Genomic DNA, 18,031 nt, shown 5'->3' on the forward strand with positions numbered 1-18,031 from the left:
ATTTATTAATCCTAAATTTAATTAATCCTGAAAATTTCCTGAAGACATCTAAACAAAAGGGAATATTTGTCCATGTTTGAGTCAGCTTTGAACAGCTAGACCCATGTGTAGTAGTAAAGAATGCCCTATAATGAGAAATCAGTCACTGGACTAATACCAGACAGGTCTTTTAATTACAACATTAAAAAAACAAGTCTAGAAACACATGGGAAGTGTATGCTTTTTAATTTTTTAAGTGACAATTTATATTAATACACATTACACCTAATTTATACAATGTTTTAAAATAATTTAAAGTGACTGCAATAAATCTGTTTTACAGTCTGGTTTAGAAATTATAGTATGGCTAATACGCAAAGAAAACTTCAATATCCACTATAAAAAAGTATTCACGTGGGAGAAAAGGACCACTTCAAGCCTTACATAAAAAGATCTATGTCTACAATCATAAGATTTTGTTAATAAGAAGCAAATAACAATTAAATATAAAATCAAGTTAATTCTCACCATATCAGGAAAACAGTAATCATGTAACACACTATAATTATCAGAACATAACAAAGACGGTGCAATTAAAAAACAGCAATGTGCAGGAAGAAAGAAAAAAAATACTCCATTCCTTTCCATTATACTAACATGAAGTAAGAGTTTATTCCCATTTTTGAATATTGCGATGTACATGACACCCAGGGACATGAACAGTAAGACGTGTGCCAAGAATTAGACACTGTATGCAGAATCAGTGCTTATAATGAGATTTCCTTAGTGCTTACTACTACAGCTTTATTTAGTGATGCTAGCTAAAAGTAATCTGACTTTGTTAGCAGGTACATCACCAGTGAGCTCTATCAAAATATATTTAATATTTACATCTCAAGATACTGAAACCTTGATCCTTATTTCCATACCTTAAGGCACAGACAACCCATTCATATTCATCATAGTGGCTGATTTAATGACCGAGACTTGGTTTATAACCTGCAGCAGCCACTGAAGTAGTTTCTCTCCTTAAAGCCAGCCAGTAGCAAAACTACTGTCAAATGCAAACTTTCTCTCCTTAAAGCCAGCCAGTAGCAAAACTACTGTCAAATGCAAACTCTTCCCAGCACTGTAGCTCAGGTGTCTCCAACTCTGGTCATGAAGAACCTGAGTCCAGTTAGTCTTTAAGGTGACCACAAAGAGGAAAGCGTGCCATGTACCAATTAGTTAAATCAAGTAATCAATCTGTCCTTAATTGCTGATAAGATCAGCTTTGTACATGATCTTGAAATTAATGAACAACCTGTTTAGGTGATCATGGCAGGATCACCACTGCTATAAAATAATACCCAGTGTTTAGCCATGTATTCATAAAAACATATTTGTGGAATCATGTTTAATTGCAATCTTTACAAGGTAGTTGGTCCCAAAAGAATAAAGCAAGATGGATATGTTTTACTTTGTAAAAGGAGATTCCCTTTCTGCTGCTTTCTTTATTTGTATTTTTTTTCTTACATTTTTTAGAACAGCCTTTTTAAATAAAACAGTGGGAAAAAAATCTAAACAATTTATTATATAAACTTGTTTATAAGTAACAGAAAAATAATTTAATGAGCCCATTCCTGGGCCATTCTATAGTATGGTCCATCTAAAGCTCTACTCTGTAATGAGTTTGCCCTTTACTTTTACATTCTCAGTGAAGGAAAAGGCAAAGTTAAATAAAACATGCCAAATCAAAGCTATGTACTCCAATGCAGGTAGCAATATCTACATTGTCACATCTAAAAAGGCAAACTGTTTACACATGTAAAGTATTAACATTATTGAATTGATTTTTTTTTTCAATTAAGCAGTTTTTAACAAATTTTAATTTGTTTTTGTTATTATTTATTTGAATTTTAACAAAGGTGTTTCAAGTAGAAAATAACCACAAAGTCTAAAGGAAATTTCTGCAATCTTATTCTAAACACACTTGAGAGCAAGAAGATAAATTTACCTTTCAATTTCATGGGATACAAAGACAATGGAACACGACTTCTCTGCATAGTGTGGGTGAAAATCAGTATTTACTCAGGCCTCAGGATAAGCCTGATTTAAATAAGGTTCTCACACATTTTTAATCTTCACAGATTTCTTTGTAATAGTTCTTCCCATCTACCATAAAAATCACAACAGAGCAACATGCTGCTTCTTAAATGTATGCAACAAAATGCAATGGATTTTGAGACACTTGCTTCCCTACTCAAACAGAACAAATATTACATCATATTACATGATTTGGAAGCACCTGAGTTAATTCAAACTAAGACTCCCACGGTTCTAAAGGTATGAACCCCGAATGATCTGCACTCACTAGCTTTTGCCATGTTTAAGATCAATTTCACGTAAGAAAATCTGACAACAGAAGTTCCTGATGGAGGCTTGTGAGTCAAGTCATTTTTCATGACTGAGTCAATGGATCTCAGAGGTGATTCACTCCTGGAGTTCACTTTCTCATCATCCACACTAGAAAAATATAACTGTTCACTTGCCACTTTCATAAAATCTCTTTTTCTTGACTCCTGTGGAAAAGCTCCAGAACTCACAGAAAAATCAAGCCCTACACAACACCGTAACTCTGGCTCTCCATTCTGCTTTAAAAAAAACTAGCCCTTCTCTTTCCTCTTGGAAGACTACATTAAACTAATTAAAACTCACACAAAAGTTCTTCACAAGCTCATCTGTATCACACTTCTGTTCTGTGCATTCTGAAGAGATCTAAGCAAAGTTTAAAAACCTGTTATATGAGGTACCAGTTAATAATTTAATAAAATATTACTTAAGACTAAAACCTCCTGTTATCAGAATATAAGCTGTGATGAAGAAAAACTAACCTGATTCATAGTGTAAGGCTGTCTTACAAGGAAAACAAGGACTGAAAGAAACATACACAGGAATTACAGTTCTTGATGGAATCATATCATTTTTCATTGCACTCTCAAGTCATAAACAAATCTGACTAATCGGTTCATTTTTGGTAGCCTAAAATCCACCTGTGTTGGACAAGGATTTCATGGCAGAAAAGTGGAGTAGAGACAGCTTGAGAGAGATACAAATGAGAGATAAAATGAGTCCTTAAAGGTTTTCAGTGTTTTGAATTGTGTTGTTTTATAAAGGTTATGTAAATAACTTTATGCACCATGTACATCATTTTCATTTGAGCTGCATCTCACCTTATTTGGAAAATCAACCCCACTGTTCCCCTTCTATATTTCAAATAGTGTACAACAAGTAAATGAAAGCATGCCAGGCTATGTTTTCATCTGCATCATTCCAGAAAAACATCAGCAGAATGTCTGAAAAATCAAGGTAATTTTTATTTGCCGGAAAGAAAACAAAGACTTGGAGTATATATTTTTTTTCCAAAATTTAAAACTTGGGAAGTCCTTTCCACCCACATCTGTTCTTATGAGGCCTGCCTGTGGTTGTCAAGGACACAAGGACCTTACAGGTGCCGCCCATGGATCTTCAACTTGGATTTACAGAAAGGCCCGAACTTGCTTCACTTTCCCTGTCAGGGCCAGGCAGCAGTTAAAAAATAGGGCCAGAGCAATGAAGGGACAGCACTCTCCACAGCAGCAGGTTGTTATCCCAGTGAGTGGCCAAGGAAGTGCGTTGGTACTGACAGGGGTGGGTAGCTGTAAGGCAGGGGATGCTGATAAGTGTGACATGCTGTGAGTGTCAACACTCCTTTGTGTTAGTGTTTATGGGGTTTGGGCCCCAGCCCGTTTCTGCTTTAAGCTCCCCAGAAGGTTCTGGACCCCCTTCTTCACACTGGATCCCACTCGACGAGCCACTGAGTCAGCAGGAGGGGCAGGGAGGCAGTAGCTGGAGCTTGTGCTGGGTGGCCGCGCGTCCAGACACTTCTGGTACCGTAGCTGAGGACAGAGATTCAGAAAGGACAAAGTAAGAGCCAGGAGACTAGGCTAAGGAGGCAATATGAACTCTGAGACATTCAATCAGGCCAGAGACATGGGATTCGGTATTAGGCAAGTGTCTCCAAGAAAACCAACTGGACATTTATTGATTCTAACTCCCCTCACAGCAGAAAGAAAATGAGAAAAATATAAGGAAAATGCATGCCAGTAAAAATAAGAGTGGAACGGCACATAAAACCATACATACCTCAATAAAACTAAATCTACCTGGTACTTATGGATGTGAAAAAAGGGATACAAAACAGAAAATTAAACAAGCAGATTCCCTTTTCTTTCAAACAGAAGGGAAAATATCAGAGGACATGCTTTAAACACCCATCACACTGCTGTGCTGCTTACAAAAACTATAAAGAAACTTAGATGCCAGCTTTTAGTCACGGTTAACTTCACCCCTGTATGAATGGTATAGAACATCTGGCTTTGTCTGACCTAAAGAGAATATGATGGTGAAACTGGATTTTATTTAGTCATTCTCTCTTTGTTTCACTGAAATGAAGTAAAAGCTGAACTGGGTACTGTGTCTTGAGAAAAGGAATCAAGATTGGTTAGAGAAATGTTGCAAAAGGGTAAGACGTAAAACCCAACTGTCTTGGTCACATGTTCAGTCTGTACTCACCATGCATGCTGCCTGCACAGCCTCCGAGAGACTGGCTGCGTTGGGCTCGCACCAGAACATGTGGCAGATGAAGTTTCCTGGACCCTCTGCCATGATGAAGGCAAATGTGTGAACATCCTTCCCCACTCCCATGAAGGACAAGAACCTCACACGACACTCTGAGAGCACCTCCTCGGTCTGTTGTGGAGAGACAAGAATTAAATATTTGCATGGCTGTGGAATCCCATACTGTGCACTAGCAGGGGAGAACTATACTACTGCTAGCGGTGGCCACACTTTTACATATTGTACACATTATTCACCCGTGTTTGAAAATTGAGAACTGGTTGAATGAAACATGGTCTTGTTTGTATTGAGAGAGAATGGAGACTAGGGAAAGGAGAGAGCAAGAGAGTGTGGCATTGAAAAAAGAGAAATACATGGAGTGGGGTGAAAAGGTTTTATGTTTGAGCTTTGGGGACAACAGGTTAGTTCTTTATTTTGATAAATGCTTCTGTTTTGTTTATTAAACAAACTGTGAATAAACCCAGGAACCACCAGGACCTTTGAGATTACATAAGTGTTGGAGTTTTCATGTGCGAAGGTCCCCTGAGCCATGTGGACTGAGCCTGGGGTCTTCCACAGTAAGTAAAGCTCACATCATCAGAGAGTAAATGACAGAGGCAATGTTGTACGAGTTACCTCAGCAGCAATGACTGTGACTGTGGCTGATGCCACATTAACCGTTACTGGTGTCCACTCATGTTTCTCTTTGGTGTTCAGCACCGTCTCCAAAGCCACATTAATGATATCCATACCTAGAAACCACAGACGGTAGGTACACAATTAGTTATTTAAAACAGTGCATTATGCCAATGCCATAGAAGTGCTTAGAAAATCTCTATAGCTGTGTAATGCTTCTTCCAAGGTTTCACTACTATTCAGTTTTAATAAGTTTTAATAACTAACTTACAGTATGAAACCCAGTTAAAGATATTTTAAGTAATTTATCTTAAAATCTGTAAAATGGGTCTAGGTTCTTTTGCAAGAATGACACACTGGGTATGTTACTTACATTAAATTAAATTTAAATGCCATGTCCCCCATGTTCCTAGAGGGCAAGGTTAAGATGATACAGGACACAGAGCCTAGAGCAGTTCTGAAGAGGCGAAGAGTGCTTATATGCCTCACTGCTGTCCTGATTGACTGTGTACCACACTTCTAAAGTCAAAGTCATAAGCTAAGACTTTTTGTTTTTGAGTTTTGTTGTAAGTTAAGCTCTATACATGTTTACATCCTTTTATCTCTTCAGTAAAAAGTGCTGCAGTTCCTGCTGCTATCACAGCTGTAGCTTTCACTTACACTAAAATATAATATGCTATAATTGTCTTCTTTTAACCTAAAAGTCAAATGTTTTGCAGTGTTCATTTCATGACTGATCAAAGAGTCAAAGACTTCATTCAGATTACACTGCATCCATGTAACCTGAAACAGTGAACCATTTGCTCATGTTCACATTCATGGGACTAAGAGGTTCAAATTCTCTGTTGGCTAAAAGTCAAACTGTTCCTTTCATCTCTATGCACTTCTCCACAACACTTCCAAGGGTGTTATAATTTGCTGCTCAGTAACAAAGCTTTAGGAGAGGATTTAATATAGGGTTCCAGAGACATCAAGAGAAGACAATGCTCCCTGTTATCACTCTGTGGTCCAGAAGCACTACAGGACTCACTTCTGAAAGAGAGGTGGCATTTTTTATGCTGCCCTTCTTGTTCACTCCCAATATGAACTTCTTTTGAAAGGCCCTATTTAATGAGAACTTTAGCGAGTTGCATTTGCACAAGGGATTTAGAAGACAGTGTTTGTAGACACAATGCAAACCAATAGCTATCAAAATAGCTTAGTCAATTAAAGCACGGTGGGATGAGCAAGATTAAAACCAATAAAGATTCAGCATTTCCTCTAAAAGCATCTGTGCATCTGGAACATAAAACTAGACAATTTACAAACTGGAAAGGATACGAATGATTCAGGAGTGGTGCCAGAATAGTTGTGTGATACACTGCTTGCACATTTAAGGTCCCCTTAACATTTATGCAGATAGCCTATTCAGTGCTGGTGCATGTAGCTGCACACGTGTCAACCCCATGTGTCCCAGGATACCAGAAAACCCACACCTCCCAAGACAATTCACTGCAGCTCACGAGAGACAGGGAAATGAACCTACTAAAACTGCACCTCAATAAAATTGACTGGCTCCTGCCTGCAGCACAAGCCCACAGTACAATGGCATGAGCCTGTGGTTTAAAATATTAGTGCAATGATAATCTACTTCAAGAACAACCTGAAGCTATTGGCAACTGTCACTTTTTGCTTGTCTGTTGAGGCAAAATGTATGTAACAATTTTTCTGAAGCAAGTGCTAAATACCTGTGAATATTTATAGCTGACCATTGAATGTGCACAAAGCTAAGACGTGGTTTACCAATGCAAGTGGAAACTCATACACTATTGGCTGTTGTTGATTTGCTAAAACACATGCAACACATGTAAATAAGGAAACTCCCCTAAAGTTCAGCCCATGCCCAGCACTAATGTTAACTTAGCAGGTGGGCACTAATGCTACCTAGCTTGCCAACAGGAGTGCCTAATTTTGTGTTAGGGCTGTAATGTCCACTCACCTGCAGCATGTCTTGGCGTGGGTTTGCCCTGGAAAACCAGAGCATGCTCACAGTTTTTGCAGGGCTTATCGCTGTGACCAGACCTTCTTGCGGCCCATCCTGCAAATTACCAGTCAGGACTCTGCATCATTCCATTAATTATTCCATTGTCCTTTCTTCCCTCTAAATTCCAGAAGCCCCTCTGCTGCAGTGCTTCATCATTAATATCTTCCATCCCACTCTCCGTCTGTTTCTCTTGTGCTGACTCCTCGGCAGCTTTGTTCCGAACCAGCTTTCACTGTCAGTAGTTCACTTCTGCCCGGAACCCTTCTGCACAGATCTTTCTCCCGCTGTTTCACACCCATTACCCCAGCTTCATCTCCATGTAGCTCCATCAATCTGGGATTGCAGAGTTAGTTGCAGACTGCCTTCCCTCAGCTGTCAAAGCAGCTTTCACTGCAAGTAGTCCACTTATGACTAGACCTCAGGGCTTCGCCCAGCTGTTTCACCTTCATTGTTAACCCGGCTTCATTTCTAAGCAGCATCATTCGTTTAAGTTCATAGACCTCGTTGCAGACTGTCCTTATTGTACTGCTGAAACAGCCTTAACTCTCCTCAGTCCATTGTCATCTGGAGCCTCATATTTCTCTCCATTCTGTCTATTTTACTTCTTTCTCAAGCACCTTTAATCGCCAACATTAAATCGCCCAGAGGAACAGAGACCGGCTCAGACCCAGTCTCAGGAGTCTTAGGCATCCTTCCTAACTCGGTCTTAGGCATCTTTACAGTGCACGCTGGTCTGGTCTCGAGTGGAGACTCCCCAAGAGCATGCATTCCATTTTAATTGGCAATGGCATGTCTCTCTTCACTCCTGAGCCACTTTCTTGCACCCCAGGAGACTTCTGAATTCCAGGATTCAAGGGGAATTCTTTCCTTAGGAGCCTGAATATAAAAATCTGCTCCAAAGCCACGAGAGTGACAACCCAGTGGCCAAAGCTTCCCGACTGTGATTGACTTCTGTGGACAGTTTCACTAATGGCTGGCATTGTGCTATGCCCTTTTTTCTACCACAAAAGTGAGTTGGCTTTTCCTCAGACGCACCTCAGCCTTTTTTTCTTGCTGACTGATGGAGGCCATAATTATATACGCTAAGCTCTACCAGCCATTATGTAATTATTTAATTATAACCTTTTCCCCTTTTAATTTTTCCTCCATCTTTCCGGACTGCTTGATCCCTGTACACTTAGATCTCTTCGGGTTTCTCCTCAACTCTCCAGATATTTGGATTCTGAACAATCACACCCATGTCTGTGCATGTGTGTACAGCCATGGCATAACAAGGGCTTTGTATAAGTTCAGCTGGCACTGCTGCAGACAGTCTGTTCCCAAACTGGAAGGGGTCTGAGTGAAGTTTTGTTCACATTATCACTTAACCTTTAACCCTGTATGACCAGTGCTGGTCAGACTTGCTCATCTCCTGAAATACCACTCTAATAGGATCACTCATAATCGTCAACAGTCTATGAAATGTAAGTAAAAGCATTCCTTACCACAGGTTTCCTTACCTACAGGTTTAGCCACAGGAACGCTGCCTAGATACTGGACTTGAAACCACTGCACTAGCTCATTCTTTGGAGCAGGAAATTCTAAATCCAAGAAAAACAGAACAGTTTTACAAACAACAAAAAGACAAGGGAAGATTTATACTTAACGACTTTTTGATATAAATCTAATTGTGAAAAATAATTTCTACAGCTGAATATGTTTAAAAAGAGGCTATCAAATAATGGAGGTTACCTTGAAAGGGAATGTCCACCAGTTTGGAAGGATCAATGTTCATTCTGTTCAGATATGATTTGGAGGACTTTCTCTCGGACATGATCTTAATCACACAAAACAAATCATAACACGTAAACACTCATAGTCTAAAAATTTAAGCTGCTGAAATGCAACACAGAATTGCAGCCTTTACACCTCCATCTGCAGAAGCAGATGAAAAAGCGACAAACAGGCAGACACACAGTCTGTCCAGTAAATCCCAGGTTAAAATGCAGTACCTACAATAATTCACCCAGTGACTTCATTTCCTGGACTGTATTCACTACAGTACATATTAAAACACTTAACTGGATATTTTGGTTACATTTTGGCACGTTGTAAAAAAAGAATTATCAACCAATACATACCACATCATCCTAGTTTATAAACATGAAAGATGCTGTATAAAATAATACTTCTAAAACCCTTTTTTCTTCCATTGTTATACCATCACAAAACATTTGAAGAAATATTTGGCTAAAAAATTAATTTTCAACACAGTGCTGGAAAAGACTTGTATTTGAAGATGAGTTCATTCCTGAATATACTGAAAAAAAAATGTCAGAAAGATCCTCATACAGTGTATGACACTGTTACCATATATCTGATGAACAATACATTTTGGCCTCCACAACAGTTTTCAGTTGCTTTGCTCAGTACTTTTACACACTCCTACCTTAGAGCAGATGTCATGCATGCTGGTGGCAATGTTCTTTGCTGGAGTGTCACATCTGAACACATGGCATTTCAAAACATGGGTCAGTTTGTCTCTTGCCACATAGGCAAAATCCCTGAGGGTGAAAAAGAACCTAATTAACACAGGAGCGGAAAGGCATGTACTTGACCCTCACTGCAGTTTTTGAGGTATGGACAACAGAAGGGGTATCCCCGTGAACATTTGTTTGCTGTTTGATATTTATGCTTCCATTTGAAACCTTTTTTGTCACAGTAACCCATGTAATTAATTGGTAATAAACTGTCAAAGTTGTCAACAGCATTTTGACATACCCTGTAGTTTCTTTGTGCACTGAAAACACTATTTACTATCAACATATTTATATCACATAAGTCAAGGGATCCAACTGTAGCAGCTGCTAGTATTGACATTGGTTTGCTGCTGTCCTGCATAACTTTAATGTTAACCACTATCTCCTGAACTGGTACACTACAGAAATGGTCCCTGCATGAAACAAATTCAATCATACTAGTGAAGGCAGAATCTTTGGTTTAACAATTCTGTAAAAAACAGTGTCAAAGAGTTAAACTTATTGAGATGAACCTTTAACAGGAACAGAAGATGGACTTACTGATGCCAAGGATATCCTAATTCTGCTAGGAAAGAAACAGGATCTTACGTTTTAATTGCAAAATAATTCACTATAATGAACTATAATTTATCTTGATATGACCTTGATAGAGTCCTTCATTATATGCTTAACACTCATGTCAGTATTTATCTCTAGAAATCTGCAGCTGTTGAAAACAATGACAATGACCTGTTTATATATTAGTCAAATTGAAGGTTTGATTTAGTAACCAACAGCACAGTCAGAACTACACCCAGAAGGGCCCAGAAGAGGATCTTCTCCTGGATCAGACTTGGGCCTGCCTGAGGCAGGCGGCTGGTGTGTACAGCAGCCTTGATTGGACTGCACCCCCTATGGGCATGCAAAAGTGAGAGAGCAGCTAGCTTTACAGGGTCACCACAATAATGCCACAGCTAGCACAGAGTGGAGTGGATGTGATGAACAATGGGCAGTTAAGACACAGTGATTGATATATATACACTACCTCTCCCTTTGTCCCATATCGCAGAGCAAAAAAAAAGTGGAAAGAAATAATTAAAAGTTAACACATGAATATTACTGTAAACTGGTTAAGGCAACAGCTCCAAATTTCAAGTTTACCTCCCAAGGCTTCGCGATGACGCAAAACTCAGAACGAATCTTCTCAAATAAATCAGAGCAGAAATTTAATTAAAAAAACATTTTTTTAATGTTCCTTGGGTGAAGAATTATCAGCCATATCAGCAGCCATATCACCCTGCAACTCACAACTGGCAACCCACTGAAGCTAAGCAGGTGTGAGCCTGGTCAGTACCTGGATGGGAGACCTCCTGGGAAAAACTAAGGTTGCTGCTGGAAGAGGTGTTAGTGGGGCCAGCAGGGGGTGCTCACCCTGTGGTCCATGTGGGTCCTAATGCCCCAGTATAGTGATGGGGACACTATACTGTAAACAGGCGCCGTCCTTCGGATGAGACGTAAAACCGAGGTCCTGACTCTCTGTGGTCATTAAAAATCCCAGGGCGCTTCTCGAAAAGAGTAGGGGTGTAACCCCGGTGTCCTGGCCAAATTTCCAATTGGCCCTTACCAATCATGGCCTCCTAATAATCCCCTTCTATGAATTGGCTACATTACTCTGCTCTCCTCCCCACTGATAGCTGATGTGTGGTGAGCGTTCTGGCGCACTATGGCTGCCGTCGCATCATCCAGGTGGATGCTGCACATTGGTGGTGGTGGAGGGGAGTCCCCATTACCTGTAAAGCGCTTTGAGTGGAGTGTCCAGAAAAGCGCTATATAAGCGCTTATAATTATACTCTTAAAACTGATCTGCAAACCTCAGAAAAAGAGTTTGCACATTTTTGGTTCATCCACTAGGTGGCAGTAAAAGGCCAATGGAGTGCAAATATCTTGGGAATTAATTTATGTAAAATAGCCAAATAAAAGGAAGTTTATCAGGGTACAAGACTTTGGAATTTCATATTTTTTCTTCAAGTAATGTTACTCAGGGGCCTTTAGACTTCTCATTGCTATATGGTACATGCTGTAATTACTGAGCTGTATATATACTCAATCCTACAAGTAACTTGATTTCTTTCAATATGGAAATAAAATTTCCCTTATGTATGTATTTAACATTCTAGAAAGTACAAAGTTTCTCTTCACAAATATCATTCATTAAAAGTGTTGATCTGTTGAAGGCACCTGTTCTGCCTCTAGCCTGCTGTAACACCCACCTGCCATTGTCTCTGCCCACTCCCCAGACACGGATGCTGACAATGGGCTGGGAGTGCAGTAGGGTCTGACTCAAAGGGTCAATCAGATTAAGGGTTTCATTCTCCAGGACCAGCAGCATATCTTTGCCCTGCACATAAAGACAAATGTGCACTTAACACTCACAGAAGCCAAGCAGGACTGACTTGTTTTCTGCATGAGGAGATAGAAGATATTAAAAAGAAGTGGAAGTTGTGTGCTTGATTACAAATGCTGTTGCACACTTGCAGCTCTGTACAGCACCCTGGCTTTAGTATTCCATACATCTCCCATCTGTCAGAAATCTCACCCTTGTCTCAGTCAGTATAATCTCAGGAGCTGAACATTGTTTTGAAGAACAAATAGTACATAAACCAAGAAGAAAAGATTCTGTACGGTCAAAAAGTCTTAAGAAAACCAAAAATGACTGCTACTAAATAGCCAATACTACAGACAAATGATTACAACAATTGTGTTGATTAACAATTGTGTTGATTTTATTAACGATAAAATCTGATATAAATGGGCAACACTCATAAAAGTCACTCTTACTAGTTCCTGCCTTCACCACACAGTAATAACAAGTAACACAGATGTTTTTGCATGTTTTGAAAATTAAGATACAATCACAATTACAGTTGAAAGAAAAAGTTTGTGAATGGATTTCACATGGTTTCACATGATTTATATGAATTTCTGCATGAATGGCTCCTAAAATGTGATCTGATCTTCATCTAAGTCATAATAATAAATACAGTCTTTATAAACACAGACAACATTTTACATTGCCATATCTTTATTGAACAAATGGTTTAAACCAATGGTTCTCAAACTTTTTGGACCAAGTGCCACCCCTGATCAAACCAAAGCATCCAAGTACTACCTACAAGTCATCTTCTCATAGGAACCACATAAAATCTCAATGACCAACATGAACATGTGCACGCACACACACACATATAATAAAAATAGCACTGAGCACCACTTCAGTGAGAGGGGTAAGTCTGTTTAGTGTAGCAAAGCTTTTCAAAGTCAGGGATGAGGGCAGTGAGCTTTAAAATTTTGTTGTGGTACTTTGTCTTGATTGCAGTGAGAGCAGAGAAGTATTTATCACAAAGGTAGGTAGCAGCAAAAGGCATCACAGCCTTTAACGAGAGGGCTGGGTATTCACTGTGTCATTGGATCCAGAAATCCAACAGTGACTATCGTTTCAATTCTGACATTAAAGTCGCATCAAATGATAACTTACACAGGTCAGATCCTTGGGTATTCCTAGGACATCAACAGTAAAGGGGTTCCTCATCCACCCTGGTGTGGCCTCAACTTGAAAATACTCTGAGAACTGTTCATCCAATGACAAGAGGTGGACTGCAATCATATAACGAACAGCAGCATCAAGTGTCACACCATATGTGTGCAGATACTTCTCCAAAGTTTGGAAAGCAGAGACATCACTTGCTTTGGTTTTATTAACAAAAAGCTGCAACTTTTTCTTCATAGCGGTGATCTTGTTAGACACATCAAAAATAGTTAAAGAAAGCCCCTGCAGTCTCATAGTCAGCTCATTCAAATGTGTGAATATTATCAGCCAGGTAGGCTCATTTTACCAGCCACATTGGATCATCAAATAGACTTGCCAAGGGAGATTGCTGGTCATGTAAAAACATCTATACCTCAGAGTACAGTTCAAAGAGCCTCATGAGCACTTTGCCCCTTGATAACCATATCACTTCAGTATGTAGCAAAAGCTGCACATGTTCGCTGCCCATTTAATTACAAAGGACACTGGACAGTCGTGAATTCATTGGTCGAGGTCGAGCCTTGATAGAGTTCACAACTTTGACAGCAGAGTCTAACACAGATTTTAAATCCTCAGGCATTTTCTTGGCTGCCAAGGCCTGGCAGTGGATGCTGCAGTGCGTCCACTTCATATCTGGAGCAACCTCTCTAATTTGTGCAACTACACCTCTGAATCTGCCTGTCATCGCTCTATCTGTACAAACTCTGATGCATTTTTTGGAGTCAATGTCATTCTCTTCGATAAATTCATTCAGAAGCTGAAATATGTGTTCTCCTGTAGTTCTTATTGGTAGCAGCTTGCAGAACAGAAGGTCCTCATGGGACATGCCCTCAAACTCATATCCAACGTAAATGAGCAAACTGGCCAAATCAACAACATCTACCGAGTCATCTAACTCTGTTGCAGTGAAAAGCATCTGCCCATCTTAATGAGCTCTGTCTGCGTACTTTTGACATCATCTGCCATATCAATAATTCTCTGACTGTGTCATTCGAAAGGGCCACCAGGACGAGCTGTTTAGCAGCTTTTTCTCCACACTTATTACACGTCAGCTCTTTTGCCAATGGTAAACAAAGCTCTTCACCAATAGTGTGGGGCTAACCTGCTTTAGCAATCTTGCAAGCTTGCATGGTAAGATGCGTCTTGGGCTTTGGAAACTGGAGTGACACTGTTCCTTATGGTGGACTTGCGATGGTTCAGATCTTTAAGTTTCCTTCACTAGTAGGTTCAGCAACAGACCTACTGTCGTGGCCAATATATAATCCTCCTCGTTCTCAACAGGTGTACGTGATCTATCGGAGCTGGCATCATTACTCTTGGCATCTATTCCTTTCAGCCTTGACATAATACTTGATTTTTGCAAGTTACTCATTTTCGATCAATTGTTCCGTTGGCGAATGTGGAGCTGTTGGATACATTTTTCCCCGTAAAAGGCAGTCTGGAGTCCGTCTCAGAATTTAAAAGTTTTTTATTACATGCGCATGGGAGCGAAACAGAGGTGCTCGGAGTATTTTTCTCAAACTAACCTAGAACAGTCCTTAAATATTTGTTTGTTATCTATCACACTTTCCTGTGCCTACAAGATTGGCAGTGTTCCAAAATCACACACATTCTCCTGCCTCCCTATTTGCTAAAGATAAAGTATTTTAATACAATTGGTCACTTAGGTTCGTAGCACACATTCCTATACAATGGTCTAGAATTACATAGCAGCACTTGTGTCTACTCAAGTATTAGCGCGCTGTGTTGTCGTAGTTAAGTACGTAAGCTGCGTATTTGACAAAAACCAATTTTATTAAAATAGAAAATTTGAAAACCCATCCCAATCTTTCAATGCACACAACAAAATTTCCAGGGTCATCTGGCGTTCCACCTGCAGGCGCTTCGCGTACCACAGTTTGAGAACCACGGATTTAATCAATCAAGGCCATTGATGAAAAAATGTGTGAACCCTTCTATTTAGCCACTAGTGGAACCTCCTTTGTTGGCAATAACCTCTACCAAACTTTCTGTAGCTGCTGATCAGACCTGCGCAGTGGTTAGGAGGTATTTTGGCCCATTCCTCTAAACAAAACTGTTTCAGTTAATGTATACTTTTGGAATGTCTTGCTTGAATGGTTTGCTTCAGATCACGCCACAGCATTTCAATGGGACTGAGGTCAGGTCTCTGACTTGGCCATTCTAAAATATGGAATTTCTTCTGTTTGATCCACTCCATTTTTTATTTACTCCTGTGTTTTGGATCATTGTCATGTTGCATTACCCAACTTCTTTTGAGTTTTAGATCATAGGCAGATGCCCTGACATTCTGCTGTAGAATTTCCTGATATCAACTTGGAATTCATTAGTCCCTCAATGATAGCGAGCGGTCCAGGTCCTAAGGCAGCAAACCAGCCCCATATCATTATACTCCCTCCACCATGCTTCTCAGATGGTTTTGGTGTTGTTATACAGTGTTTTGTTTTCTCCAAACATAACTCTGTGTACATTTACCAAAAAGTTCAACTTTTGTCTCATCTATCCAAAGAACATTGTTCCAGAAGTGATGTGGAACATCCAGGTGGTCTTTAGCACACTTGAGACAGGCAGCAACGTTTTTTTTTGGAGAGTAGTGGTTTCCTCCGTGGTAATCTCCCATGAACACCACTCTTGTTCAGTTTTCTTCTTATGGGAGACTCATGAACACAGACGTTATCAAGTGCAAGAGATGCCTGCAGATTCTTAGCTGTCACCCTAGGGTTCTTTGTCACCTGTTTGAGGATTGTACAGCATGCCCTTGCACTGATCTTTGTAGGACTCCCACATCTAGGGAGAGTAGGAACGGTGCTGAATTTCTTCCATTTGTAAACTATCTCCCTGACTGTGGACCGATGGATGCCCAAGTCTTTAGAAATCCTTTTCTAACCCTTTCCAGTCTTATGAGCTTCAACAACTCTTCTTATGAGGTCCTCTGAAATCTGTTTTGATCAGGCCATATTGTACTTCAACAGAATTCTGTTGTGAAGAGCAGGTAACCAAAATTGTGTGATTTTTTATACAGCAGGGCAGGTCAAACCCACATCTGAATTGACTTGAATACCTGACTCCAATTACCATCTTTTCAAGATGTCATTATCCTAGAGGTTCACACACTTTTTCCATCAATGACCTTGATTGTTTAAACCATTTGTTCAATAAAGACATGACAATGTAAAATGTTGTGTGTGTTGTTTGTTAAATAAGACTGTCTTTATTTATTATTATTATTATTATTTATTATAGATGAAGGTCAGATCACATTTTAAGAGCCATTCATGTAGAAATCCAGATAATTCCAAAGGGTTCACAAACTTTTTCTCACAACTGTATATACATTACACAAGCAAAGACACTTGGTGTAAAACAGCAAAATGCAGACAAAAGTAGAACTGGGAAACCCAATACGTTCTGTCCTGGACATACTGCTGCAAACACTTGAAACACAGCTTGAACATCACTGTTGCTGGGTTTCAGCCTGTGACTTGACATGAGTTCAAGTCTGCAAAGGGCTGCACAATGTGAAGAGAGAAGAACACAGAATAACACTGGTGACACGTCTGTGTCAAAAGAGAAACAGGCTTGTGGTCAAGTTAAATTGTCATGCTTGGAAATCCAATTGAGCCGTTTTAACCACATGAAAGGCAATAACCTGGGTGTGTTTATACAGTGATGCAAATTGAATGCATTGTACTTTGGTACTTGAACTGGACTTTGCACAGCTGCTCAAGCTACTGTACCTCAAGGGCATGAAACACTGGCTTGGCATTGCAACTGTATCCTGTCAGACACTAGGCAAATAATTTGAAGGCTACAGTGACTGGTTATAACCTCAAAATAAAATCCAGTCTGTCCCAGAAGAAATGAAAACCAAAATAATCCCCTCCCCTCCCCACCGCCACCTCACCTCTCCCCAGATGCCAGCTGTGTCATGCAGGTTGTGCTTGTGGTAAGAGAGCTGACGGATACAGTTATTGACTGCAATGCTGCTCTTGCCCAGGGACATGTCCTCCTCAGACATCTCCACCCAGCCCAGAGAGCGGACTGCAAAACACTGAAGAACAGAGACACAGCAGGGAGTCAGCAGGGAAATGAAGCTTTCAAAGTTAAATTTAATCTCACTCTACATGGCAAACCTCAAGAATATTTAAAGCATTTCTAGAACGAACCTATATACAAGCAATACTACAAGAATTGCAAGTTAAAAATAAAAAGTTCATTGAAGTATTACAATTGCAGAAGAACAGCAAAGGATGAAGTAAAATGTACAGTGTCTCTAGAAAGTCTACACATTCTTTCCAAAGTAAAACACTGTGGACTAAAAGCCTGAAATCAAGAGACAAAATTTATTTTACCTTTAGTGACATATTGTAACACACAACTTCCAAGTGAAAAAAAAGCTTAAACAGGCTGAAAAGTAATTACAAAATACAAACCTAGGAAATTGATTGGATAGGTGTACACACCCCTTAGTAACATTAATTGTAAACTAGCTCTTGTGTAACCAACTGCCTTCTAAATCACACAACAAACTAATTAGCCTCCAGCTGTTTCAACTATAGTGATTCTGATCATTTCAGAATAAAATCAACAGATCCTGTAGGTCTGTAGGAAATGCATCTCAAAGTAAAGAGTCAACTATGAGGAACAAGGAGC

At 39.7% G+C, this 18,031-nt stretch overlaps 1 protein-coding gene across 9 annotated transcripts in view; it reads right to left on the reverse strand.

Moving 5' to 3' along the window:
• Positions 1–208: 208 nt before the first annotated feature.
• The window catches only part of apbb1 (amyloid beta precursor protein binding family B member 1), a 53,937-nt gene continuing 36,114 nt past the window's right edge, over positions 209–18,031 (reverse strand). For 2 of the 9 annotated variants that reach the window (XM_088639719.1, XM_088639716.1), the window contains 9 exons: positions 17,283–17,429; positions 13,310–13,402; positions 12,039–12,172; positions 9,705–9,819; positions 9,008–9,092; positions 8,761–8,856; positions 5,254–5,369; positions 4,573–4,749; positions 209–3,896 (listed from right to left, as the gene is read on the reverse strand). In XM_088639719.1, coding sequence (XP_088495845.1) covers positions 3,723–3,896; positions 4,573–4,749; positions 5,254–5,369; positions 8,761–8,856; positions 9,008–9,092; positions 9,705–9,819; positions 12,039–12,172; positions 13,310–13,402; positions 17,283–17,429 — 1,137 coding nt within the window. In that variant the 3' untranslated portion in view covers positions 209–3,722. The remainder of the gene's footprint in view (positions 3,897–4,572; positions 4,750–5,253; positions 5,370–8,760; positions 8,857–9,007; positions 9,093–9,704; positions 9,820–12,038; positions 12,173–13,309; positions 13,403–17,282; positions 17,430–18,031) is intronic. The other 7 variants (XM_088639723.1, XM_088639721.1, XM_088639726.1 and 4 more) reach the window with 5 other exon arrangements.

The sequence above is a fragment of the Lepisosteus platostomus genome, chromosome 7 (genome assembly GCF_059453375.1).
Source record: "Lepisosteus platostomus isolate fLepPlt1 chromosome 7, fLepPlt1.hap1, whole genome shotgun sequence".
NCBI lineage: Eukaryota > Metazoa > Chordata > Actinopteri > Semionotiformes > Lepisosteidae > Lepisosteus > Lepisosteus platostomus.